General features: G+C 39.3%; 1 protein-coding gene across 1 annotated transcript; it reads left to right on the forward strand.

Annotated features, from left to right (window-relative positions):
* The first annotated feature begins 23 nt into the window (after positions 1–23).
* On the forward strand, positions 24–24,469 carry ALG5 (ALG5 dolichyl-phosphate beta-glucosyltransferase). The gene is made up of 10 exons (XM_074152234.1): positions 24–197; positions 1,564–1,735; positions 2,724–2,770; positions 3,443–3,511; positions 4,761–4,853; positions 6,399–6,512; positions 7,817–7,876; positions 11,090–11,241; positions 21,921–22,006; positions 23,206–24,469. Exons 1-10 carry the CDS (start codon positions 132–134, stop codon positions 23,316–23,318), a joined length of 972 nt encoding a protein of 323 aa, XP_074008335.1. The 5' UTR covers positions 24–131; the 3' UTR covers positions 23,319–24,469.
* The last annotated feature ends 1,530 nt before the right edge of the window (positions 24,470–25,999 follow it).

The following is a 25,999-nucleotide window of genomic DNA, read 5'->3' on the forward strand; positions in this document are numbered from 1 at the left end:
GCAGCAGTTGGAGGGGCGGCCTTAGCGGGCCCCGGCCGCCGGGAGGCGCCGCCGGCTTCCAGCCCCGCTGGCCGGGCGGAGCGGCCCGTTTTGGCGGCGGGCGCTTCCGCCTCGCTGTCACTCGGCGGGCTATGGCGCTGTCCCTGTCCGAAGCCGTGGCGCTGCTGGCCGCCTTGGCCGTCTTCCTCCTTTTCCTGGTGAGAGCCGCGCCGCGGTCGCCGCGGGCCCGGGGGTGGGGGGCGCCATGTCCCCCTCGCCGCTGTGTGGGGCGGGGGCCGCAGAGGGGACGCCGAGCTCCGCGGGCGCGGGGCCCTCTGAACCCCCCACACCCGCGGCTGTGCTTGTACGTGGTTTTATGTGGGGAGTGTGGTTTTGCAAGGCGTGGGGTGCAGCGCCTTCAAACCGGGTTAAAATGAAGCGTTTCATCCTTATACTACGTCATCTTATAAAATTATGCCAATAACACGTTTTCAGGGTAAGCGTTTGGGAGTCCCGTGTGTTTCCGACTGGAAATGCCGTGTGTATTCAACATACTTCACCAGCTGGGAAGTGCAATGCTGCTGCCCATCGACAGTACCACATATATGGTGTCCCCACATAAAAGTACTGCAAAATCCAAGTTCTATAGATTTGTTTCAGAAAAATGCAGAAAAATAATCAGGGCCACAGTTTTGCGAGCTGGACGGCTGTTCATTTCAGTGTCTCTGTGCAGGTCAGAGGCCGCGCCAGCTCCTGTGGTAGACATCACTTGGCAAGGAGGCAGCGGGGCTTGGACCACAACTTTCACGGAATCAGAAGATTGTAGGGGGTGGAAGGGACCTCTGGAGATCATCTAGTCCACCCCCGCTGCCAAAGCAGGTTCACTTAGAGCAGGCTGGACAGGAACGCATCCAGGAGGGTTTTGAGTATCTCCAGAGAAAGAGACTCCACAACCTCTCTGGGCAGCCCATTCCAGTGCTCCATCACCCTCAAAGTAAAGAAGTTTTTCCTCATGTTGAGAGGGAACTTCCTGTGTTCCAGTTTGCATTCATTGCCCCCTGTCCTGTCACCGGGCACCACTGAGAAGAGTTTTACCCCATCTTCTTGACACCCGCCCTTTAGATATTTCTAAGCATTGATGAGATCCCCTTTCAGTCTTCTCTTCTCCAGGCTGAACAGACCCAGGTCTCTCAGACTTTCCTCGTAAGAGCGGTGCTCCATTCCCTTGATGATCTTTGTAGCCCTCTGCTGGACTCTCTCCAGTAGTTCGCTGTCCTTCTTGAACTGGGGGGCCCGGAACTGGACACAGTACTCCAGATTTTCTTTGGAGGCGTCTATGTGCTTTGTGGTTGAAAACAAGAACAAGCTAATGACGCTGACAGCCATTATCGTAGGTGAAATGGATGCATTAAATGGCAGGAGAAGGTTTTGGTCCCACATGGTTTGGTCAGTGGATGGAAGTTGTGCACCGCTGGCCCATCTCATTACTGAAAAATGCTTGATTGCCCGTTGGAGCACATTCAACAGCTATGTAAACCTTTAATAGAATGCTCAATGATTTTTCTCATTCTTTTTTTATCACAGATTTGTATGATTGCTTATGTAACTGCCGTAAAAATGCCAAATCTTCACCTACGTGAAGAAGAGAAGTTCTTCGTAAATGCTGAAGGCAGGAAAGAAGCTGTACCAAGTATACATGATCCCCCTACAAAGGAACTCTCTGTTGTTGTGCCTTCATACAATGAGGAAGACCGGTGTAAGATTTTTCTTGTTTTGAGAAAAAAGAAGAAAATCTATCTGTTGTTACTCTAATAACACAGAGGTCAGTTTATGTTAGCAGTAGATTCTGGCAGGCCAGATTACGTATCTGATTTTGGACACAGTTTCCAGAAAACAGTCCAAGTACATTAAATTTCAAAATTAAGACACAGTGTAACTTGATTTCTGCTGCTAAAAATAGCATGGGGCACTTGTAAGAATCCTCTTTATTTTAATGAAGTCCGGCAGAATTGCAGCTCATAGCCCCTGTAAATCCTGTAAGACAAGAAGTAGAAAAAGACTTTTAAAATTGATTTAAGGGCTTCCCTTCTGTAAGCAACATCAGCAGCTTCAGACAAGCAGAAAAAAAGCATGATCTCATTGGTTTCTCTTTGACTTTTGACTTGGCCATACATATGAGTACATACATATGAGTACAGCTTTCCAATATCTGAAGGGAGCCTACAGGAGAGCCGGAGAGGGGCTCTTTGTCAGGAAATGTAGTGACAGGACAAGGGGTAATGGTTTTAAATTGGAAGAGGGGAGATTTAGATTAGATATCAGGAAGAAATTCTTTACTGTGAGGGTGGTGAAGCACTGGAACAGGTTGCCCAGGGAAGTTGTGGATGCGCGATCCCTGGAAGAGTTTAAGGCCAAGTTGGATGAGGCTTTGAGCAACCTGGTCTAGTGGAGGTGTCCCGGCCCATGGCAGGGGGGTTGAACTCGATGATCTTTAAGGTCCCTTCCAACTCAAACCATTCTATGATTCTATGATTCTGTGATAATAAAAAGTGAAGGCTTTCAGATGCAATAGAAATAACCAAGCTCTCTAAAGCTGTAGTTGGGATTGACGTGGTAGCACACACTGTCATTCCTTTTCTTTGCTCAATTTAGCTCTGTGGTTGTTTTCAGCTTGCTTGTGCAGATGCTTTTGGTGCTTTGCCTGTTATAATCTACAAACCTGACCTCCTCCACTTTTTCTCTAGTACCTCTTATGATGGATGAAGCTTTGGATTACCTGGAAAAAAGACAGGTATTTTCATTTTGCATTCAAAATTCATTATCTATGTATTATGTATAGTAAGTCAGTGATCTGTGCACTTTGTTATTTTGGTATGTGTTAAGACAGTATTACTTAGCCACTTAGCAGTAATGCTTCTGTCTTTTATCAGTTATTTTTAGATTGAATGCTGGAAGGTATTTTTAAATTAAATAAAAATTTAATATACTATTATAAGATTAAAAATCTTTGTATGCATGATATCTCTCCAAGACAGAGACTAAATATTAACCATATATTTAACTTTCTAAACTAAATCCTGGTTTGTTCCAACAAGTTTTTTAAGCATCTTTTCTTCATTAGGATTTGTTCTCTGGGTAAGAAGCCCATTGTGAAGGTTTGTGGGTTTTGTTTTGATTTTCTTAACAGTGATGTTGTTCTGAGCTTACATCCTTTACAACTAAATTGATTTTTCGGTTCTAGATGGTAGCTGAGGAAAACTGTGACTAGCTGAACAGGCATCATATAAGGCAAAATTCTTTAATTATAATTGCCATCTTAACAAATTTACTACATGATATTGGTGCCTGTTGGCAAACATTAATGAGTTAAAATCTGCTAGAGGAAAGAATGCTGATGTTTGAAAGACCTACTACCTACTTAAGAAATCGGATGAAATGCATTATTTCTGTTTTTCTTTTCAAGAAACGAGATCCTTCCTTCACTTATGAAATAATAGTGGTTAATGATGGTAGTAAAGATCAAACTGAAAAGGTAAGGAAAAGAGGTGTCTTACCAGGTAATCAGAGGTATGGATTTTTGTACTGCATTTGTGAAATATAACAATGTTTTGCCGTTACGTTTTGGTACTTGAAGTAGTTGACAATTGAAATTCCATGTTTCTGAATACTTTCTCTCATTGTCCTGTATGGATTGTGGATGTCACATACATACATGCATACACATACTCTTTTGCACATTCTTTTGCAAATACTAGTATTCTTGATTGGCAGCTGTGACAGCCATTTTCCTGCAGCTGAGATTCTAAAAATTCTAGTCTTCAACAAATTTCTTATGAAATATTCTGCATTTGCAAGGCGTGCATATGAACTTGAGGACACTAAAAAGCCTTTTAAAATAGCTGGTTCATACTGTGATTGACAGAACGACTGATAAGTCATATAGCTCTTTCCCATACCCTTCACAGCATTGTTCATTTAAAAATCCCCATGCCAGTAGTAGTATTTTCAAAATAGTTCTGCATTCTTCTGCTTCCACTTTGATGTATGTATGTCACTGGAAAGGAAGGCTGGCCAACTTGAGGGTTTGTTTTTACTACTGCTTGGAAGATGTTTGAATCAGCTACTAAAATGAATGCTGCTTTTTCATTTACTTCTCTTAAATTTGTCCGTTAAGGATTGGTCATATATATTTTTTGACTGCTTTACATTCCTTCCAGCATAATTTCTAACTGAGCCATGGGCCTCTGGACTTACAAGGACTTGAGGCAACTTTTAAAAAAACATAGAGGAGAAAACTCATACTTCCTCTTCCCGCAACATGGAACAAAATGTGCACATCCCTGCAGAGTGAATGGGATTTTAGATCACTGTGAATTTTTGTTTAAACCACAGATGTCAGGAAGACAAGTGAGAAATAGGTAGCAAGCAGAAAATTCTTTTTCTTTGATTAACTATTGGTGTTGGTATAAAAGGTCTGTAATAGTATGATATAAATTACATTGTATTGAGGTTTTTGACTTGGGTGAATGGGGTTTAGAATTGCATGGGGGAATATCCTGTTCTTACTGAACATGACTAACTTCTTCAGTTTTCTCATGTTGACTGTGAACTGATTTTTATTTTCCCAAACAGACTCCAGCAAACACTGGCAATGTATTTGTGCCGACTGAAGTGGTTATATCTCTGTGCTATTAATTTTTTTTTTAAAAAGGGTGAGCAAATGTAAACTTCTACGTTGATTCCTGGTTGTGTTTTATGCTGGTTTTTTGTGTGTCTATCAGGTTGCAATGAAGTACTGCGAGAAATATGGAAGCGACAAAGTGCGAGTGCTTTCTTTGGTAAAAAATCGAGGGAAAGGAGGAGCAGTCAGGATGGTAATTTATACTTTCATCTCCTCCTCTGTCTGAACTACCTGTGCCCAAATATGCAGAAGATAGAGCTGTGCTGATTGACATTTTTAATTCAATACATTAATGAAAAGGTTATCAGAAAACTGAGTACAGGTTCTATAAGTTAAGGCAAAAACTCTTTACAAAATAAGCTTATTTTAGATCTTGGAAACAGTATTTGCTTGCCAGGAAGATCAATAACAATTTTTTATGTGAGAATTCAAAAGGGAAAAAAAAAAGTTAGACTTGAACTTCATGTTCCTATTAGTTCCACTTAGAAATAGACTTGCATTTAAAAAAAACAACCAACAAAAAAAAACGCTTTACAGATGAAAGTAAAGCTTTTGTAGAGAAAATACAGCTAAATTTGCAAACATTGCTTTCCAGGTCATAGTTGTGGTTTTAAAAATGGCTAATGAACAAACACAGCAAAGTTTGTGTTTACTGAAGCCCATGCTGTCACTCACATTCAGTATTAGAACCAGTACAATTTCTGCTTTCACATAATAATTTGCACGTAGATATTATCATAAAATCATGTTCTAAAAATAAAATAGCTGTTGCACGTTCATAAGAAACATCATTTTCCTAAGATTTTTTGCCCCTTCTGTGTAAAAGAGTGGTATCATTTATGGGTTATCAGTGACTATATCTGTATTTTAAGCTCTGTCTTTGATATGTCAATTTAATTTTTGTACGATACACAAATAACTACAGCAAATGGAGAAAACATGAAATTAGAAAGTGTGGAGGGGTATAATTTTTAAGTTATACTAAGAGAAGGAGAATGATTCTCTGTGTAATATAGTTTTGCACTGCAGAGTGTAGAGTGGGTGTGTATACTACTTATGCCAAAACTAACCTTTGGCAGGTTTTTCCAAAGTCACACATGCTTGGTGATGACAGTATGTTTGTCAAACCCACTGCTAATTGTTTTCCTGTCTGGACCCCTTCAAAAATTGTCAGATATGTCTGACCAAGAATATGGCAAAACAAGCTGTGGCACCTGGTGCATCACAAATGTTTTGCAGTGGTACCGTGACTTAAGACTTTGTTTCACAAAATTATTTTAAGATTATCTCTTGAACTCTCTTGAAACAGTGTTAGGAAAAAACAGTACTGCATCCTCCTTTCCATAGCACAAATAACAAAGAAAAGCAGTGGCAGCTGCTAATCACTGCTTCTTTGTGCTCCCCTGTATAGCTGCCTGTAGCAACTTTTTGTCTGTCACAACTTTGGTTTGTAAAGCTTTTAGTTTGCAAGCTTCTCTGGAGAGGGATTGATAACCTTCCGTGTTCATGCATTGCCTGTCACTGTGGGACACTCCTCGCTGTGTGACGCCTCTAGATGTTATTACAATATAAATTGATAACTTGTTAGTAGCAGAATGTTAAGATTCATCTGTTGTGTTGAATCTTTAAGATACCACTGTTCTAGTTACTGCACTAGGTTTTTGCAGTGTCTTGCAGCTGGCTTATGACAAATACTGATTTCAAAGGTGTTGATTTTTATTGACTATTTTGATTGCAGGGTGTCTTAAGTTCTCGGGGGAAAAAAATTCTTATGGCTGATGCAGATGGAGCTACAAAATTTGCAGATATTGAGAAAGTAGAAGAAGGTCTAAAAGATCTTCAGCCATGGCCTGTGAGTATAAATTCTCATGTTTTTAGTTCAATACACATGCATACAGATCGATTTCTATATCTCTTCAACTTGAGTTCTTTGAGATCCAGTTGAAGATCTAGGTGTAAGTCTGAAAAGCAGGTGTAAGCTTAGAAGCTGCAAGAGTGGGCTGTCAAGAAGTAGCTTCCACAGAGTTCTTACCTCCTTTGCATTCACTGTGCCTGTTTCAATGCAGTACATAATGTTCTATTTACCATTCTTCCTTTGAAGTTGTTTTACTCTATAAATACCATGTGTTGCCGACTCAGTTAAAAAACAATTTTTTCTTTGTTAACTGCTTTGTATTTTCTTTTTATCTGATGTCATCCTGTATACCTTTAAGGATGCATCTTAATTTCGCCCTATTTTATAGAGGTTCTCTTTTTTCTCAGAGTTGTTAGTGTAATGACACTATTTGCAAAAAGTTTTATTGTAAATACAAATTCAAAAACCTGTGGAACAAGAGCTCCTCCCTGGGTAGTCATTCTCTTTTGCGTGCTTGACTTGAAAGAACCGAGGTTTATTTTCTGCTTAAATGCAGAACGGTGAGGTATTTGTAGCTGGTTTCCTGAAGTGCCAGGAGGGATGTGCGGCCTTCCAGCGGGAGCTGGGAGGGATGTGCCCGTTTGAGTGCAGGACCACAAGAGTGGGAGCCGCCGGGCGGCAGTGTTTCACCGATGCTCTCCGTTACCCCAGGCAGCAACAGCTGCTGCTTCTCCAGCATCAGTCCCACACTCTCAAGTATAGCAGATGTGAAAGATTTCATGTGAGAAGTAGTAGCGTGAGAATAATTTAAAACCTTTTTTTTTTGGATCACGTCTTTTAATTTAAGATTATATTTTTGGCTGATACCACAGCATTTTATTCGTTTGAAGGTACATCAGTGCAAAAAGGATTTTATTCTGTTACGCCTTCCACAGTGCAGTGTTTAGGGAAAACATACATTATAACTTTAAGTGCCTAGGACAGCTGAATGCTTATCTCTGCTGTTTAACACACTTATTGTATGCATACTTCAAAGGAACAGTGTAAGCTAAACCAGACCTGAATAAATTGCAGCAATTTGTATGCACCATGTGCAAAATGTAATAAACTTCAGATGTTCTGTTAATTGTAGAAAAAACTGATTTTAGCCTCAGAATCTAGCACTAGAAAAAGTATAGCTGCAGGAAACAGAAAAGTATACTGCTTTGAAGTTTTTTGTTGTACAGTTTTCAACACAAGGTTCCACTGATTCAGAAAATGTTAGTTTAAGTAATAACTTTTTAATTTGTATTCCTGTGCAGAACCAGATGGCTATTTCCTGTGGTTCTAGAGCTCATCTGGAGAAGGACTCAATAGCAAAGGTTTGTTTCCATTTCCTGCTGTGTACTAATGCTCAAATACTTCTACTATTTGATTCTGCTCTGCCAATTTTACAATTAAGTAATCCATGTTTGTTAAAGAATGGAAGCTAAAAAATAGGAAAAGCTTGTCGTAAGTGTAGCATATGCTCCATCGTATGCAAAGGATGTGTTCTAGATTTCAGGCACTTTGAACTGGTGTCATTTAGTGTTCCAATTTATGGATTTAATTTTCCTAGTTGAGAGCATGTTACAAGCAGAGGTTTTGATCCCTGACAGAATTGGTAGCTAGTACCCAACACAGGGGCTGGAGTGGAAGGCAGCTGATGAGTTCATTGTTATTGATTCCTTTCTAGTGCAAGAGCTTGATCTGCAGATATTGAAACCTGTTTAAAATGAGTTAGGGATAATTAGCAGCAAACTGAAGAGTATCTCAATTTGTGGGGAAGTACTGTAATTTTTCTGTATTAATCATAGTAAAATTCTTGAGTTTTGAACATGCAGACAGTACTGTTCTGTGTGTGGCTGTTGTGGAATAAACAGTGATGCACAGGCGCACAGTCTTATCTTGCATCTGGTTTTCTGATGTCTTGGCAGACGGTAGTTGACAAAGCACAGGCCGGGAACTTGTGTTGCAGCAGACGCATTGCTGGGCTAATTTTTTCAGCTTCAGTAGATGTGCTCATCATGTTGAGTGTTCTCAAGAGTAAGCTTTGTTTATACAGATGTTTAATATTCAAAATGATTCTAAAATACATACACAACTACTAAAGTAGTTACAAAAGTTCAAAAAAAGTTACACTGGTAATATTCAGCCCCGGTAGCTCTTTAATTTTTTCTTCTGGTTTGTCAAGTAGTATTAGAGTGGTTAACTGGAAAGAGTTCTTGTAAATACTGCTGCGTGTGTGTTAGCATCCTCACAAAAAATCCCACAGATCCAAAACCTTCATCATTATCAGAAATTAGGATAAATCTTTGACATGGTACTTGCATGCTTGTAGCACAGAATATACTGTTTGCAGTTATTTGTTAGCTGTGCAGCCAGTGTATCCTGGAAATGTTGCTACTACAGGGAGACTGATAACTTTGAGTCCAGAAAAAATGCTTCATTGTGTGGTCAGGTGAATATAGATAATCTTTCTTCAGTGCATTCATATTTCTTTTCGTCTTTGAAGGTCTTGCTGCATGGGGGAGAGGAATTGGAACAGCACTTCATCTTTTAATGCAAAAGTACAACCTTTAGGATGTGTTTATCCTTTGCTTCCTGTTTCTCCCCCTATTTCTGACTTTTTGATAAAGAAGTGACCAACTGGTTAGGTAGTACTGTTCTGTTTGAAATACATAGCACATTTCATCACCCAGCTGTCCCTAGACGGGAAAGGAAAGACTGCGTTTACCACATTGGGAAAAGACTGTTGTGTAGTGCAATAGGTATAAAAAAATTGCAGAACAGTCTTTGAGAAGTTGGAATTTCTCGCTTAGTGGCAGCTAAAACAGTGGAACGAAGCTGTGATAAGCAGATGTATGGGATTTATCAAGACCAGAATTTCACCTTTAAATTCAGTCTTAAGACATCAAGAATTCTATTCTGCCTCCAGAATTGTTAGTGTACTTAAATTAGTACACTAACTGACGGTTAGTGGACTTTAATGAATCCATAGTATGACATGCATGAATAGTCTTGGAAGTGATGAACATAAGCCAAGAGCTCCTCTTTGTGAAGTCAGTGCACAGTTTCACTGGCTGACAGTCATGCAGCCTCTTAGAGCTTCCTTTTTGCGACTTGTGTTCTTGGTCACACAGGGGTTCACCTTCACCAAAAGAGCGAAGGAATACACACCAGATCAGCCATTAACTTAAGGCTAGAGCACTTTTTGGAGAGGCACAAGCTATGAATTTGAATTTGCTTAAGCCAAAGGCTATTACATAATAAGCTGAGCAGCTTTTCATTTTTCAAGTGAGGTTTGAAATTATTAGCTTTAAAGGCGTCTCTTATCACCCAGAGATGCTTACCAGTTAAATTGTTGGCTCCTAAACATTTTGCATGGTATTTGGCTTGCAGTCTTAGATAGAATCACTTAAATTGAGCTTAAGACCAGCAGTGAGTTCAGAAGGAATTTGTGCATCAGAATTCTAGTTGTTTAGGAGCTGTCTTGAATAAAAGACTAGGAGGGACCTCTGCAAACCCAGAGTCCAGCATCTGGATTCCATGGACAAACTTATCTGTATGATTATTATGTCAAGAACGAAAGTGTAACCAAAGAGTAGACTGAGAGAACATTTACCAGGAACATAAAATATATTTGTGAAAGCAAAAGAACAAAAAGACTGTGTAACATTGCTGGAAATATAAAATCAAATATTGTCTTGCACAGCAGCTGTTACTTTAGTCCTGTTTTCACTTGGTCCATCATATACTGCAAAAAGTGTATTATCTAATTGCATTTCCTTAAGTGCCTTAACACGATGTGTGCAAGCTCTGGAGATCATTCAGTCTTGAATGAAAGGAACAACAAGAGATGCTCCCATTTGTTTTTTTCTTTAATAATGTAAGACTTTTTGAAAAAAAAGTAATTGTGTCAGAGTAGAAGCTGGAACCTGTTTGGTTTGTAGTGTTTATTTTTAGGAGTAGCAGTCTTTATGTGGTCCTGCTGGCTTATTCTCCATTGTTTGTCCTGATAACCTTTGAATTTGTTGGACCTGTTCAACCAATTTTTAGGAAGACAAGAGGACTAGACAGAGGGGAGAAAATCACTTTTAAGTGTCCAGTGAAGTAGAGCATGTGACGTGCTATCCCCCTCCTCCTTCATTCTTTTCCTAGAGTAATTCCCAGAGAATCAAACAGAAAATACTGTGGTTGTCCTGCTCATTAATAGAAATCCAGGTGAAAGTTCCTGCTCCACTTGATAAGGCCTTATCCAGAATGAAAAGCTGCTCTGAATTTGGGAAAGCAGAAAAGAGAACTTGGACTTCTCATATCCTAGGCCAGCGCACTAACCATGCGCTTGACTGGCAAGTCTTTCCTTTTCAGATGTAATTTTGTTTCACTGTAACAATTGAAAAGTTCTGGTTTCATTCCAGTACAAAATAAAAACAGTTTACAGACTTTGAAAGCTATCATGAAACAGGATTATTGTCCTGTAAGCCAGCTCTTGTTCAAACGCTTCACTCATCACTTAAATGAAACCATCTTAACTTCTTGCCTTTTGTCCACAGCGCTCTTACTTTCGAACTCTTCTTATGCATGGGTTCCACTTCCTTGTATGGTTTCTCTGTGTCAAAGAGATCAGGGACACGCAGTGTGGATTTAAACTTTTAACCAGAGAAGCTGCCTTGAGGACTTTCTCAACTCTTCATATTGAACGCTGGTAAATTCTTTTTTTTGTTGTTTTTTTTTTTTTCTTAATTGAACATGGTTTTGAAAAAGTAATTTCGGTATTGCAGCTACTACGAAGCATGTGATGTCTGTGTATAAATCCTATCTGCTCAATTTAGATTTCTTGTTATGCTAAAATATCCTGTTAAATGCTAAGAATTCTATTTTATTATTAAGATATACTTCGGAAAATAGTTGGATATTTAATTTTATTCTTCTCGTGATGACAGGGAGAATGGGCTTACTAAGTTTAGATTATAAAATAGCATCCAACATAAACTGCAAGGAGGATTTTAAGACTATATTGCTGAGATTTTGGGTGGCAACAAATGACTCCTTGCAAGTCCGTTTTACTTTAGCATGCGGTATAGGAAGTTATGTAATACGAAAATACTAAGGAGGACATTTTGGTTTTGCCTTGTCAGAGCAACTGGTAACTGATGATGAGAGGAGAGCAAACAAAAAGAAAATCCCAATAACTCTTCTGTTTTCACCTCTAAAAGAAATCCCAAGCAGACAGGTTTTGACTGTGTTGTAATCCACTCCCTATCTCTGAGAGTCCTCTCTCCTTTTACAGATACAAGCCATGCAAGCAGAGTAAGGAATGGAGAGAAGCTGTTATTAAGCTAAGGAAAGTTAAGAGTTATTAATCCTATTCAAAACTCTTAGCAGTCTATTTGTATGCATTACAACCTCACAATTCAGTGCTGTTTAACCAAAACATTTTACCTAAAATCCGTATCTGATGTTTGTAATTGCTGCAGGCCCAAAGTGAAAGGAAATGCCTACTCTTTGCTTATTTTCTTGGTAGAATATTTCATGAGAGAGCTACTGATGGATCTCATTCATTTAAGACAGTAGAAAACGATGGATAGGCTTTGAATTACTTTAGAGCTCTCTTTTGTTGTAATGCAGCTAGAATAGTTCCCTTGTGAGAGTGATACAGTCATGACTACTGTTACAGGACTGAAACACTGTTTCCACATAAATACCATAATTTCTGTAAATTGCCTACACCACAACTGTTGCTGAAAAGGATGGCTTCATTAAGTATAATCAAATCTTTTCAAACTATTGTCTTAATCCAAGAAAATCTCTCATGGGCTACTGCTTGCTGACAGGGAACAGAATTACTGAACAATGTTCTTATACAAAAATGCATGTAATCCTGCAGTCCTAGGCAATTCCAGTACATCTAGCTTTAGGTTGAGCTTTGGCAGTGATAGTTGAGCTATATTGCTCCTCCAGAATGGGGCTGCCAAGGTAGAGTTGAGGAACATAGAGCTTCTGTTGATGTGAATCTGGAATTGTGAGCAGTCAGCATTCGGAAAATCCCTTTCCTAGCTGAGTGATTTGCTTATTGCCGCAAAGGAAACCGTAACTGAGCCAGAAGTATGATTTGTGCTGCTGCCTCCAAAACCGAACTTTATCTATAAAATTCTGTAAATTTCATATACAGGAATTTTCTAAATACATGGTTAAACATATAGGCAAGGCCCAGAAATACGCATCTCAAAATTACCCTATTTAACTTCACTTTATAAATTAAGTGCTTCAAGAAGGAATACTGAAAGAAATGAATGAGGACAATCAGTTTAATCTATAAAAATGCAATCTTCAATCTTACGCTTTTTAAACTAAAGATTTTGAATATAGTTGCACTTACTACTCAGATGTATTATGTAAACTATTCAGGGGTTTTATTAAACTGTCTTAAGAAGCTTTCTTCTGCCACTCAGATTCTCTAGCAACAAAGGAATGAAAGAGTAAAATTGTGCTGTACCCCACTATCCAGGAGTAGAGGCAATGAAAAAGGAATATTGCTAACTTTTTAATAGTAATTATATTGCTGGTGTGGAACACACCAGTTCTTCATGTCTTGGTGTGTTAATTCGTTGTGTTTATATGTTCTGCTATAAAACTAGCAGAACATATATTCTTCTATTCTTGCTCTTTTATTTACAGTAATCCATAAACTAATCCCCTGAGTGTTTTCTTATTTATCTGAAATGTGCTGGTTAGTGATGAAGAATGTTTGTTTTGTTTGTCCAGAAAAGAATAACTCGAATTGTTCCAATAAACAGCTCTCCAGATATTTCCAAGTCACAAATTTGCCTAAAACAACAATAGGATTTTTTTAATTTGGTTTAATTTTCTGCCAAAACAGGCAATATATTGTCTGTTTTTATCCTCATCTGTCCTTCAGCAGTCTCTGTGCTTCCCTGCCTTCATTTTCATACTTACTGGCTAATTTAAACCAAATCTGACAGAACAGTAGAGATGTCAGGATCTAAAGCTTTGGCAAATTTTGTGGGAACTGACACCCTCGTAGAGGAGAGAAACTCAGATTATTGCCACTGCTAGAGGAAAAGCTACGATAGGGACTCAAAAGTTACTTATCAGCTTCACAGTTAGCCATCTAGCATGGGAGATAACATGTCAGTGCATAAAACTGAGTACTATCCCTTTCCCAGTTAATATTTATAAGATCTGGAAATAAACTGGGAGATGGGGAGGTATGTGGGGAGAGTGGGTATATTAAAGGAAATGGTAGTCATAAGTGAAACGTCTGTGTTGTACAGACAGTTGGGATGGCGGCAGTTGGAAATTATATAGGGATAGCAAACGTTCATTCCATAGAACCATACATTGGATTCCTTTGTATGTAATAATGTAAGAATCTGAAATAGCCCAATGATGAAAACTTCCTATTTTAAACAAAACTAGTTCCTCATACCTTTCCATTGTATAGCATGTGTGTAAAAGGAAAATTAAAACTGGTTAGATGTTATGCTGTGGAAGTTCTGTACATATCATGAGTATGAAGATTTAAGAGGAAGAAATAGTTGTCAGTATTGTATTTCCGCTGACCCGGAACAATGGGGCGTCTCTAACTGGGTCACAGAACAACTCATTTGTGCTCAGACTATCAGCAAGGGGTTGCAGAGAAACCACTATCTTGATATTGGACAAGAGGCTCCGAAATCTGTTTTTATTACAGCCTCTGCATCACTGCATTTCGGCTATTTGGCATCTGAAGAAATTGTTTGATTCTTTTTGAATCTTAAAATCCCATTAGTGAAGCGCAGCTCTGTTAGGTATTGAAAGAAGAATTCAGTTCAATTCAGTATGGTCAGCGCTCAGATATTCTGGTAATAATGTAGGAGAGTGCTGGAGAATATTCAGCAAACCAGCAGCATTTAACAGGATAAAAGCTGTCTGAGAGACAGCACCCTGGTCATTGCATCTGTCGAGGGCTCCCCTGCTGCTGAACTGGAGCGTGTGGTGAGCTCTTGAAGAGAACGAACACAGTTTTTGCAGAAGCCTCATCCGTCTTGCCTGCTCAAGTCTTGTCAGGCTCAGATTTTTTTGAGGTAGCGTAACGCGAAGGGAATTCTTATGTGAGGACATAATAAATATTTTGACTAAACAGTAATACATAACGTATTTACTCATTATGTTAATATAAAATGGCTATAAAATTGGCTATCTAATAATTCCTGCCCAGAACTGTTAAGTTAGAATATAAACGCGCACACACAGCAGACAGGATTTGCTGCATTGCGTCTAGAGGGCATCTACATGTCATCAAGCCTCCCTTCTTAGACAACAGAAAAAGGGACAATTTTAGGGTATAATTTATTTTGTCCTAATAGAGGCCACTAAAATATGCCAGATGAAGCTGACTGTTTCCTGCCCTCAACTATAAAGGGCTTCTAGACAATTTGTACAGAAGGAGCTGTCTCTGCTGTAGATGACTGAAGCTCAGCAAGGTAAATTCAACTCATAGCGTAGTAATGTGTAAGAAAGAACGTGTCGGGTTGCTGGTGCCTCACCTGCATCAAAAGGATAAACTATTCACTAAATCCTGAAAGTACTGGGTTGGAAGAAAAACTAGTGAAACAATTTTGTATCAAAGGCAGCTCGCTTTCTGGGCTGTATAGGCAGCGGCCACTGCTTCTATAGGAAGAAAAGGCCTCAAGAATTCTTCCCTTCAGATGAAGGAATCCAGTAGTGTCTTTGCATAGAAGAGAGCACCAGCGCTGAATTTGCGCTGGGCAGTAAGAGGCTGTCCTGAAGCACTGGATATTGTCAATACTACTCCAAAAGGAAGAGCAATATGTATTCGAGACATGATATGGGTTTTATGTTTTTATTTCTTTGTCTCTCAGCAGGCTGATAACATACATCACTCAAATCACTCAAAGAGCAAGTGTTAGGAGCACAATCTTTTTCTTGGAAGCTGAACATCTTATGCTAGTAATAGATGTGTCAGTGTAAACAACATAGCTATCCTGCTGCTAGGTTGGACAGGCTGAAAGATTTCTAAGTGTCCGTACTTAAATCACCATCAGAAACCCTAAAAATAAATGCATATGGTGTTTTCAGTGTTTCACCAGTACCACCAATAAAATGGAGTCTTGTGTTTCCATATTTACCTTTCTTATGAAAAAGAAGGGGAGAACATCAAGACCTTCCTTTATGTGATCTTATGTGCGTATTTGGCAGTTTCAGTATTTGTTTAATCATAAGGAAATAACCCAATATCAACTGCATTAAGAATGAAAAATTAATTGCTTACACCTTCAGTTCTTTCTGCTTTCTTCATGCTCTTTCTATACCAGTTGACATTGAATTGAGTATCACCTCTTTAATGTTAAAAATTCCTGAAAACTGAGACCACAGTTTTCTTCTTGCTATGTTGAATTTGATTTATAGATGCCTATATTTAGGAAACCTTAAAAGCAAACTGAAATATACAAGGAAAAATTAGGAAAAATACTGTTTTATCCTTATGGTTATAAGGATCATGTAACACTTTTTAAAGAGATACAAAGATATTTCCTAGAATATTTTGCCAATCTAACCCTAAAGTTTCAAAAGCATTTGAAAATTTACAGGTACTGGAAACTGTTTATGTATTTGATACTAAGAAATCATGCTTACCTCCTAAACTATGGGTTTTTTGTGAGTATTCTCATTGATTTTTTTGTTTAACTGTCCTTTGGAGAGCTGGCTGTATATATACGAGTACAAACCCAATGTACTTGAAATGTACTTTCCAAATAGCAAAGTTTTAACATTAGTTTGAAATGAGAGCAACCTTTTGAACAGGGAGCATATGCTTTGCATTTTAGGTTCTGAATCTGATTACACCACTAATCTATTTTTCAGAAATGGATGGAGCACATTTTTTAAATTAAAACTTAAAAGAAAATTAAAAGGGATATTTTAAAAACATAATAGAGACAGTTGGAATTACTCACTTTCAGACTCCAAAATAAGCTCTAGTTCTGCGTCTCCAGTCTTGACCTGAGAAATGTAACTGTTTGTGTTAAATTTTAATGCACAGGTTGGAAACTGGAAAATTAAATGGTATCACTAGTAGAATTTTCCTATCCTAAATTTCATCATTGATTTCTTCTGACTACAAAAAAAAAATAAAATCATAAATTTTCTTCTTGCCAGAAAATATCTTTCCTTACCTAGGAGAACTAGACATAGCAGCAGTTACTGTCCTACCTGGAATACTGATAAAAGGAGGAGAAATTCAAAACATAATTCTAGTCCTGGTTTGATTGACATACTTTTGTAAAGTGGCAATTTATAATGATACGCAACTCAGCAGGTCACTGATTAGATCAAATTGTGGCTATTACTTTTGTCTATAAAAATTGCCCTATGCACTGAACAAGCCATGCTGTTTCACATTTAAAACTCAAAAGCTCGATATAAGAAATTAACGTTTGTTTCTCCAGTTTGTCACTAATCTCTAAATGTGAATCTCTATATAAAAATAATGGAAAAATGAGCATTTATATTGCTACAGGCATTTTTTTCCCACTCCTTTGGCATTGTAGACCAAGACGAGCAGTGGAATAAATCTTTTTTTCCTGGTTTTGTGCACAAGTAGAATTGTTTCTGAATGTCTAATCAACACAAAATATTTTACTGTTATAACTATGTCTGGTTTGTCTTTTAAAAAATCCTGCTTGTGGCAGACGTGAACTTTCAAAAGCCCTGGTGCAGCTAGAGCAGTACTGGCAGTCGGACCCTCTTGACATCCTATTTCATTCTTAGACCTCTTTGGCCATTGAAAGTTTTCTCTGCCCATTGAGAGTTTGCTGGAACAACGTTATCTTGGGTGTAGGAAAGTCCTAAATTCCACTTACAACAGTATAACTGAAGGCCTAATTTTTATATTTGAAACACTTAATATTGGACCAGCAAGAAAGAGTGCTAGTGCAGTTTTAAAATATAGAATAATTTTTCAGGATAGATAGTTTGTAAGCTGAAGCATTTTAAGGGTTCAGTTTAAAAGGGTTGAATTCGATTAAACACCTACCAACTTGGTCTTCAACTGAATTCTAACCAGCATCATCTTAAATTGTAACTTTACCAAATGTGCTCCTTAGCATAAACACAGCCACATGGTGAGTTTTTCTCTTTCTGTATTTTACACTTCATGTTTGTGTTAATTAACACATAATGGAAACACTATTAGAGATAAAAGGGGAAGTCCTTTGCACCATAGATTTTTGGGTGTCTAGCTTTGGCTACTTAGATCGGAGACTGAATTCATTCAGGCTGGAGCCAAAGTTAGGTGTTCTGAGCTGTGTCCCCCTTTCCAGAGGTGCCTGCTTTCACTCTCTGCAGCAGGATCCAGCGAAGTACACGGTGTGAATAATTCCCTGCTTTTTCGAAGAGTGCTTCTGACAGACATTACCTAGTCACAAATGGCTTCATGTCAAAACACATGTATTGCACTCACCAACTCATTCATCCACTGGTGTTGCTTTGATCTCCTCTAGGGTAGGCTCCAGCTGAAATACCCACGCTTAAATCCTGACTATGGAAACTTCTCTGTGGTTCTTCTCTACCATCTGGATCTGCTGGTCTGTAGTACGGGTGTAATACTCTCAGTGTATTGAATACACTGCCAGCTATATTCCCCAATTAACTTTTCTAGTACATGTATGAGGTGTGCTGGAAGGTGGTGGGGAACAGGGGAGGAAAAAAGCTATCCCAGCAGTATACTGCGAAAGTCATTCTCCTTTCAGCTTTGAATAGGTTTTTTTTAATTTCAGGATATGTTCACTGTCACACAAATGGCAACCACATGTAATGATATTAGTGTTCAACCTGATTAATTCCTGTGCTTTTAATCTTTTGCTTTGAGTGCTGTAGTTCACCAAACTACTTAATGTTGCTGTACTGTGATGTATTCACTGACATTCCAGTAATTGTTTGTCCATAGGAATTGTTGCAAATAACTACTAGTTCACTAGGCTAATACTTTATGTAGTAATATTTTTAGAGCAGCTCATACAGTATAATTCATCAGACAATTATTCTGTGTCTCTTAAGATTTTTAGTCAGTTAAGTAGTAAGTATTACAAAATTAGATTTAGTCTTAGTACATATGACTCATAAACATTCAAAGGTGAATACATGGGGGGTTTGGCTTACAAATGTAAAATGTCAGCAAAAAATTAAATAATACAACTTCAGTAGAAGAGACCATGGCATAAGTAATAAAATAATATTCAACCCTCATTTAAAGAAAACAGTGAAATGGCAAGGCTGCTGGGAGCAGATTCAGCTCACTGAGGGAAAAAAAAAAACCACATTTATTTTGTAACTTTTCTTGTGACAATTAAAAAGCCTGTGTCCTGACCAAAATTGGATTTACAAAGTGGTTCTAAATTCTCTTTACACGATAACCGTAGTCTCTGTGGATAACCTCTGTTTATGCTGCCTTTGCCTGTTTTGATGCTGTCCAGAGTGATACCAGTAGCTCTCCTGTAACACACACGGCCAGTGGGAGTTCAGGTTGAACTGCCTGGAGTTCAGGCACGTTAGGTAATGATTTCACGGGCAAGCCAGTGTGCTGTGGTCTGCCCTTCAATGGGAACCTACATGTAGTACACCCCAGAGGGTGGTACTCAATGGCTTTAAGTCCAGATGGAGAGCAGTGACAAGTGGTGTCCCTCAAGGGTCCATACTGGGACCAGTACTGTTTAACATTTTTATCAAAGACATAGACAGAGGGATTGAGAGCACCATCAGCAAGCTTGCAGATGACACCAAGCTGTGTGGTGTTGTCGATACACCAGAGGGATGGGATGTCATTCAGAGGGACCTGGACAGGCTGGAGAGGTGGGCCCAGTTGAACCTCATGAGGTTCAACAAAAGCAAGTGCAGGATTCTGCACCTGGGAAGAAACAATCCTCAGTATAAATACAGACTGGGGGATGAGGTATTAGAAAGCAGCCCTAAGGAAAGGGACTTGGGGGTGCTGATGGACGAGAAGCTGGACATGAGCAGGCAATGTGCTCTCGCAGCCCAGAAGGCCAATCACATCCTGGGCTGCATCAAAAGAAGTGTTGCCAGCAGATCCAGAGAGGTGATTCTGCCACTTTACTCTGCTCTGGTGAGACCTCACCTGGAGTACTGTGTGCAGGTCTGGAGCCCTCAATATAGAAAGGACATGGACCTGATGGAGCGGGTCCAGAGGAGGGCCACCAAAATGATCAGGGGGCTGGAGCACCTCTCCTATGAGGACAGACTGAGGGAGCTGGGGTTGTTCAGCTTGGAGAAAAGGAGGCTCCGGGGAGACCTCATAGCGGCCTTCCAGTACCTGAGGGGGGCCTACAGGAAGGCTGGGGAGGGTCTGTTTACAAAGGCCTGCAGTGACAGGACGAGGGACAATGGTTTTAAGTTGGAGAAGGGGAGATTTAGATGGGATATTAGGAAAAAGTTCTTTACCATGAGGGTGGTGGAACACTGGAACAGGTTGCCCAGGGAGGTGGTTGAGGCCCCTTCCCTTGAGATATTCAAGGTGAAGCTCGACGAGGCCCTGGGCAACCTGGTCTAGTTGGGGGTGTCCCTGCTGACTGCGGGGAGGTCGGACTAGATGACCTTTGGAGGTCCCTTCCGGCCTGGACCAATCTATGAATCTATGTATGCGTCATACCTGAGTGCACATTTCAAAGTGGACTTCTGTTGTTGCAGTCATTAATAGTTTTGCAGAAATGCACTGCACTGCTTAAAAGGAGAGGGTGGCTTGAAGGAGAGGGAAATAACATCTGAACTTGGCTAGCAACCTGCTGAAGTATGTCTTTTTGCTTGCGCTTGCTCACCTGGCTGTCCCTTTCTGCCCTTTCTGTAGTGATAAATGGGACTACTGGTGACTTGAACTCAAGCAGCCCTTGAAGCGTGAATGAATAATGTTATTTTTTTATTGCATATATTTTCTCCAATGGCAAAAGATCTTTTTCATTTAAAAAAATATTGTCTTCAACTTAGCAATGAAAATTTAAGGAGATTCTGAATTTAGGAAGTTATTAAGAGAAAATGTAGACTAGTGTTGAATTTTACTTAACTGCCTTGCAGCCACATTTTCAAGACCTACGTAAGCTAGTTTGGAACATCTGTTCCATTGACTTCAAACTGGAAACCTTATCGACAGCTTGGCTGAAACTCTTACAATTCCTTAACCTTCAAGGTTTAGTTCCCTGGGGAAAAAAAAAAAACAAAACAAAACAACCAACTCTGTGTTTAAATATGTATTGAATATTTAAAGTGGCTGGCCATTGACAGTCTTTTCCAATACAGACTAGTATTTTTAAAAAGCTTTTTACTGGGGCAGGGGGCTGTTTAGCTTAAATTCCAATTACTAGAACTCATTTAAGGAACAAGAGCACCCCTACTGGCATTTGAAGACTACAAAGAGGAAAGAAAAAAAAAAAGACCTAGCAATTAATAAATCTAAGAAATCTAACCAAAATCACCAGAATCGTCATAACTGTGATTTGCATTCGCCTTTGTCAATAGTAGCTACTGGTATATGCTGTTATCTACATGAGCATCACAAGCTGTAGTTGCCAAAACACTTTTCTAATATCAAAAGCCTCGGTGTCTCAGATCCAGAAGGCCCACTTGAGCACACAGTTGCAAGAATGAAACACACAAACAGTTCTCTGTGCAGAGAACTGAGAGGATAAAAGGGTATTTTGGACAAACTGGGCAGGGTCGGGGGGGTGCAGCTGACTTGGAGTAGGATTGCTTCCCCAACTCATTTTGCTTCACAACCTGCAAACAATTGTGCCAGTGAAAAAGACAGGTCTCTCAAGAGGGTTTTTGTGTTGTACATTAAATGGTCACCGGCTAAAGTACAACTGTTGTTCAGGTTCCGTTATGCACAGTAACATAAATCATTTCTCACTTCTGTGCTGCTGCCTTCATTCTTGATTTGGAAAGTACAAGGAGAAACCATTAGATCAGCGTGAAGCTGGAAGTTGTCCCCTTTGATGAAACAACTGGAGATGTAGATTGACACTGCACGTTTGACTGCTTGGTCTTTAAAAATGTTTAAATCACAATTATGGCAGAATGAAAAGTGAGCAGTGATCTGAACACGGCATGACCTATACCTTCAAAAACAGGACACAGTGAAGTATTGTTGTCTGCATATTGGTTATGTTCTGAGCCATTCAGTCAGGGAAATTAATTTCCCTTTCATGTGCATCTGACCTGTAGAGCATTGGTATCAACTTCGTAACTGAACACTAACCTCCTTAAATCAGACTAGGGTTTTAATTAACAGTGCCACCATCTTTCTTCTGGAAATAAGTGTGACTGTATTTGCTGTTTCCTGTTCTTCTTCAGGGCGTTTGATGTGGAACTTCTTTATATAGCTCAGCGCTTGAGAATACCTATAGCAGAAGTTGCTGTCAACTGGACTGAAATTGAAGGTAGGAAAATTGTTTCTATTCTTGTAAGATTCCTTATGTGTCAATCCACAATAAAATATTCAAGGATCTTCCCATCTTTTACCCAGTTTTGATAACACACAGCCTTCTTTCCATACAAATTTGGAATTTCATGTCCTTGCCAGCCTTATGCCATGGCATGGTATAGGAAGGGTAGATGAAGGGGTATCAAAGGAGAGGAACTCTGCACTCCCACTGGAGACAACAGTAGGTAGTTACACTGCTAGGACAAAGCACTACTTTAGCATGTCCTCTTGCTGTAATGTGTTATTAAAAATACTGCAATTGTGAAACACTGTGCAGGAAGTCTGACCATCATTTATTGATTCAAATCCATTTCACTGTGTCTTGCCTTCCAAAATTCTCAGCCCACCTATTAAGGCCTCCTCTAGGGCACCGTCTCTTCTTAAGATGCGATGTTCTTTAACACCTGTAGGGACGTCTCTGTTACTGTGAAGTGTAGCTCCGTACATATTTCTTCATAGCAAAGCCAGCTTAAGAGGTACTGCTTGCTTCTGCTCGCTTCCTCCCATCAAATGCAGTTCCTTCTTTTTTTCCCTTTCATGTTTTTTTTTCTTTTTTTTTAATCTGAATTTCTTCTCCTCAACACAACCCCTGAACAACATAAAGTACAATGAACTGTAGCAGTGATGAAGGGTGAAAGTAGAGAACATCTTAAACCAACTTTACTAGAAAAGAAATGTTTTCTTTCAGTGCAGTTCCACATGTACATTGCACCTAACACAAACGTTAGCAGAGATGGAAGAGGGCTTGGTTTCATAGTGTGGGTTCCTTACCTTGCCTGAAGATTGGCACGTTCATATTACTGCTGTAAGACAACGTGGTGGTCCTCTTCTCCAAGGTCACTAACAAGTCATTTGCTTAATTATTGGTGTTCAGGTTCCTATTTACTTGAACAAAGCCTTGTCGCAGAGAAGACTATGCATCTTGTGACATACATGGAATTACTGTGCTGCTTGCAAACTACAGTATCCTACTTAATAATGTAATTACTATAAAGCAATAACTTTCACAATAGAAATTTTTATTAATGTTAAGGTCTATGTTGTAGGTCTGAATGTGCTGAGAATGCAGAGGTTCATGACTACTTAAATATGTGTCTTGCCAATGCTCATTTTTTCTAACAATATCCTTCTGATTTTCTTCTTCATTAATTACAGGTTCTAAATTAGTTCCCTTTTGGAGCTGGCTGCAGATGGGCAGGGATCTTCTTTTTATACGACTGCGATATATGACTGGTGCCTGGCAGCTTGAAACAAGAAAATGTGATTAGGTTATTTACATTTTCCAAATATATTATTATACTTAATGGAACATGAGAACAGTTTCAATCAAGTAAAGTGGTGATGAAAGCTGAGGTAATTCTTCATTGCTCCTGTTGTATGTTTCATTTTTGCAGCACGTATGTGTTTTATAAGATTGTCAGCAGGGATTTTGTACAATGTTTCAAAAAGACAAAGAATTTCCGAAATATTTTCTTATCCGGTAATCAGGTTTTTACTTTATTGAATAGTAGCTTTAATGTCTTATAAATTCACTCAAATAAATGTATCTGCTTTTGTTTCATCATACGTTTGGAATTTCCTTATACATATTAAAAAGAGGCGCTCTATTCTGCATTGTGCAATATTGTGTTGTGAATGATCACAACCATTTGTTTCTGTAGTATCTGGAAATATATGGCCATATTTCGACTTGGAATTATCAATCATGGTCCATGGTGATGCATGTTTAGATTCAATGTTACGGGCAACATTAATGGGTTTTACTGAGTTATGACACTAATGTTCATAAGGCTGTTTTAAGAACTTTCAGTAGTCTCTTGACATTCCAGATGTTTTCGTCTGAAGCTGAAATAGTTTGAGATCAAACTGCAGATTGTCTCCAGACTGTAGAAGGTCCAAGAGAAAGCTCATTTCATTTAAAAATGTTGTCTTTCATAACTATGTTTTGTTCATCTGTACTAATTAATACTGCATGCTCAAGGCTGGGAGTCCTTGGCATCTCCAAATCTGTAGTGAAAAGGGTATGGAAAGCTAATTCAGATCATACAAAAATGAAACCCAATGTACACTGGGGGCCTGCGCATTAGCAATGCCAATTTGATGTTGTCGTACTTCAGATGAGATCAGAGAGGGAGGGAGGGGTGTTGAGTCTCTCGTAGGAAAGTCATACTCTGTTACAGTACACAGGTTTCAATAGAACTTTCAAAACAGTTGTGGGTTGCCAAAAAACTAAGCCAATCTTTCTTTCGGAAACATGTACAAATTTGAACAGATTTAAACAATGAACGGTATATGGTTGTACTTTCACATATGATTTCACTGGTGATTTTTCTTATTCCTTCTGCAATGTTGAATTGAGTTTTCCTCCTGTTAGGGTTACCTCAGCTTTCAATAAATTGAAGTGTTGGAATAAATTCTCAAAAAGTATCTTCAGTTTGATTTCACAGGCTTTTATTCTCTTGCCTAGTCCACATACATCTCTGTCACTTCTGCAGAATCAATCGTGTGACTCCTCGTTGCCATTGCCAGAATAAAACGCCAGCTTCTCAGTTTTCGTAAAGTGAATTTCTCTGATCAAACCTGGACAACGACAGCTCTGCCTATAATTAACTAAAGTCGCCAACCAATTCCCAAAAGCAGATTCCTCGTGTCCTACCTTAAAATTGAGCTTATTTGAAATTTTAACCAGAATAGTTCGCCTTTTTCAAGTGATGAGGCTTAGGACATGGGGGTCAGTCTCTTCTCCCAGGTAACAAGCGATAGAACAAGAGGAAACGGACTCAAGTTTTGCCAGGGGAGGTTCAGATTGGATACTAGGAAAAATTTTTACACTGAAAGGGTTATTAAGCATTGGAATGGGCTGCCCAGGGAAGTGGCTGAGGCACCATCCCTGAAGGTATTTAAAAGATGGGTTGACATAGTGCTAGTGATGTGGTTTAGTGATGGGTTTTGTCAGTGTTAGATTGATGGTTGGACTAGATGATCTTAAAGCTCCCTTCCAACCTAGACAATTCTATGTTTCTATGCGTTATTTTCTGCATGATAAGTAAACATCTGGTGACATCTTATTTAAGAAAAATCTGCTTTTGAATTGGATGCCAAAGCATGGAAGAGGAGTGCTAAATTTATGATTTTTTTTTAATTCATCTGTGCATTTTCTACAAAGTTTTTTCAAATCATTGCAGATAAACTCTCCAATAACTCTCTCCTTATTGAGCAGCCTCCTTTAGCAATTGTGCATTTGTCAGTCCAACAAAATACATGATAGCTTCCACCTCAGAGATGCAGAAGTCAGGCTGGATTTCCCATCTTTGAACTTTGTGGGATTGGATGCTAGAAACTGTTGTCAGGGAATTCTCTTATGCTTTCAGTGTATTTGAGCCATGGATAAAGGTGACTACACGTCTTCATAGTCCAGAGTCTGCTCTCTGGCTCTGAGGTTGATAGACATGGCACTGGTCACACCCATGTGCCTAACTCTCCCTTTTCAGGTGCCTCTCAGAGCAGGCTTGTACATCTAATCTGTCCGGTCGAGATAGTCCTGGACCTGCACTCACTGCCCCAAAATCTTTCGAGAGCAGGGATGAGCAGCTGTGGGACACCTGGCACAGTGCAGTTTACTTGAGCAGGCATTGCCTGACACATTCCATTGCAGTGAGGATAAAAGCTGACTGGGAGAGGAGGAGACTGGGGAGAAACAGAAAAGGAGACTGATCTGGGGCTGAGATTGAAAGCCAGAGAGTGAAACGGAAGATGGGAAGTACTGAGATTGTATGAGGAATGGAGCTGGAACAGTGAGGGACTTGGCAAAGAGACTGGAAGAAGGGAATGGAGAAGACAGATCAGTTAAGGGCAGAAAAAAACGAAATGTTTGTCATGAGGGAAGGGGAGGCTGAAGTGGGCTACTAAGCCAAATCTTCCACAAGAATAGGGTTAGGACAGAAATTGT

This window comes from Numenius arquata, chromosome 1 (assembly GCF_964106895.1).
Source record: "Numenius arquata chromosome 1, bNumArq3.hap1.1, whole genome shotgun sequence".
NCBI lineage: Eukaryota > Metazoa > Chordata > Aves > Charadriiformes > Scolopacidae > Numenius > Numenius arquata.

Coding starts and splice junctions, on each gene's coding strand:
- ALG5 (XM_074152234.1), top strand. CDS start 132: ATGGCGCTGTCCCTGTCCGAAGCCGTGGCGCTGCTGGCCGCCTTGGCC. Junction 1,736..2,723: donor ATACAATGAGGAAGACCGGT/GTAAGATTTTTC, acceptor CTTTTTCTCTAG/TACCTCTTATGATGGATGAA. Junction 3,512..4,760: donor GTAAAGATCAAACTGAAAAG/GTAAGGAAAAGA, acceptor TGTGTCTATCAG/GTTGCAATGAAGTACTGCGA.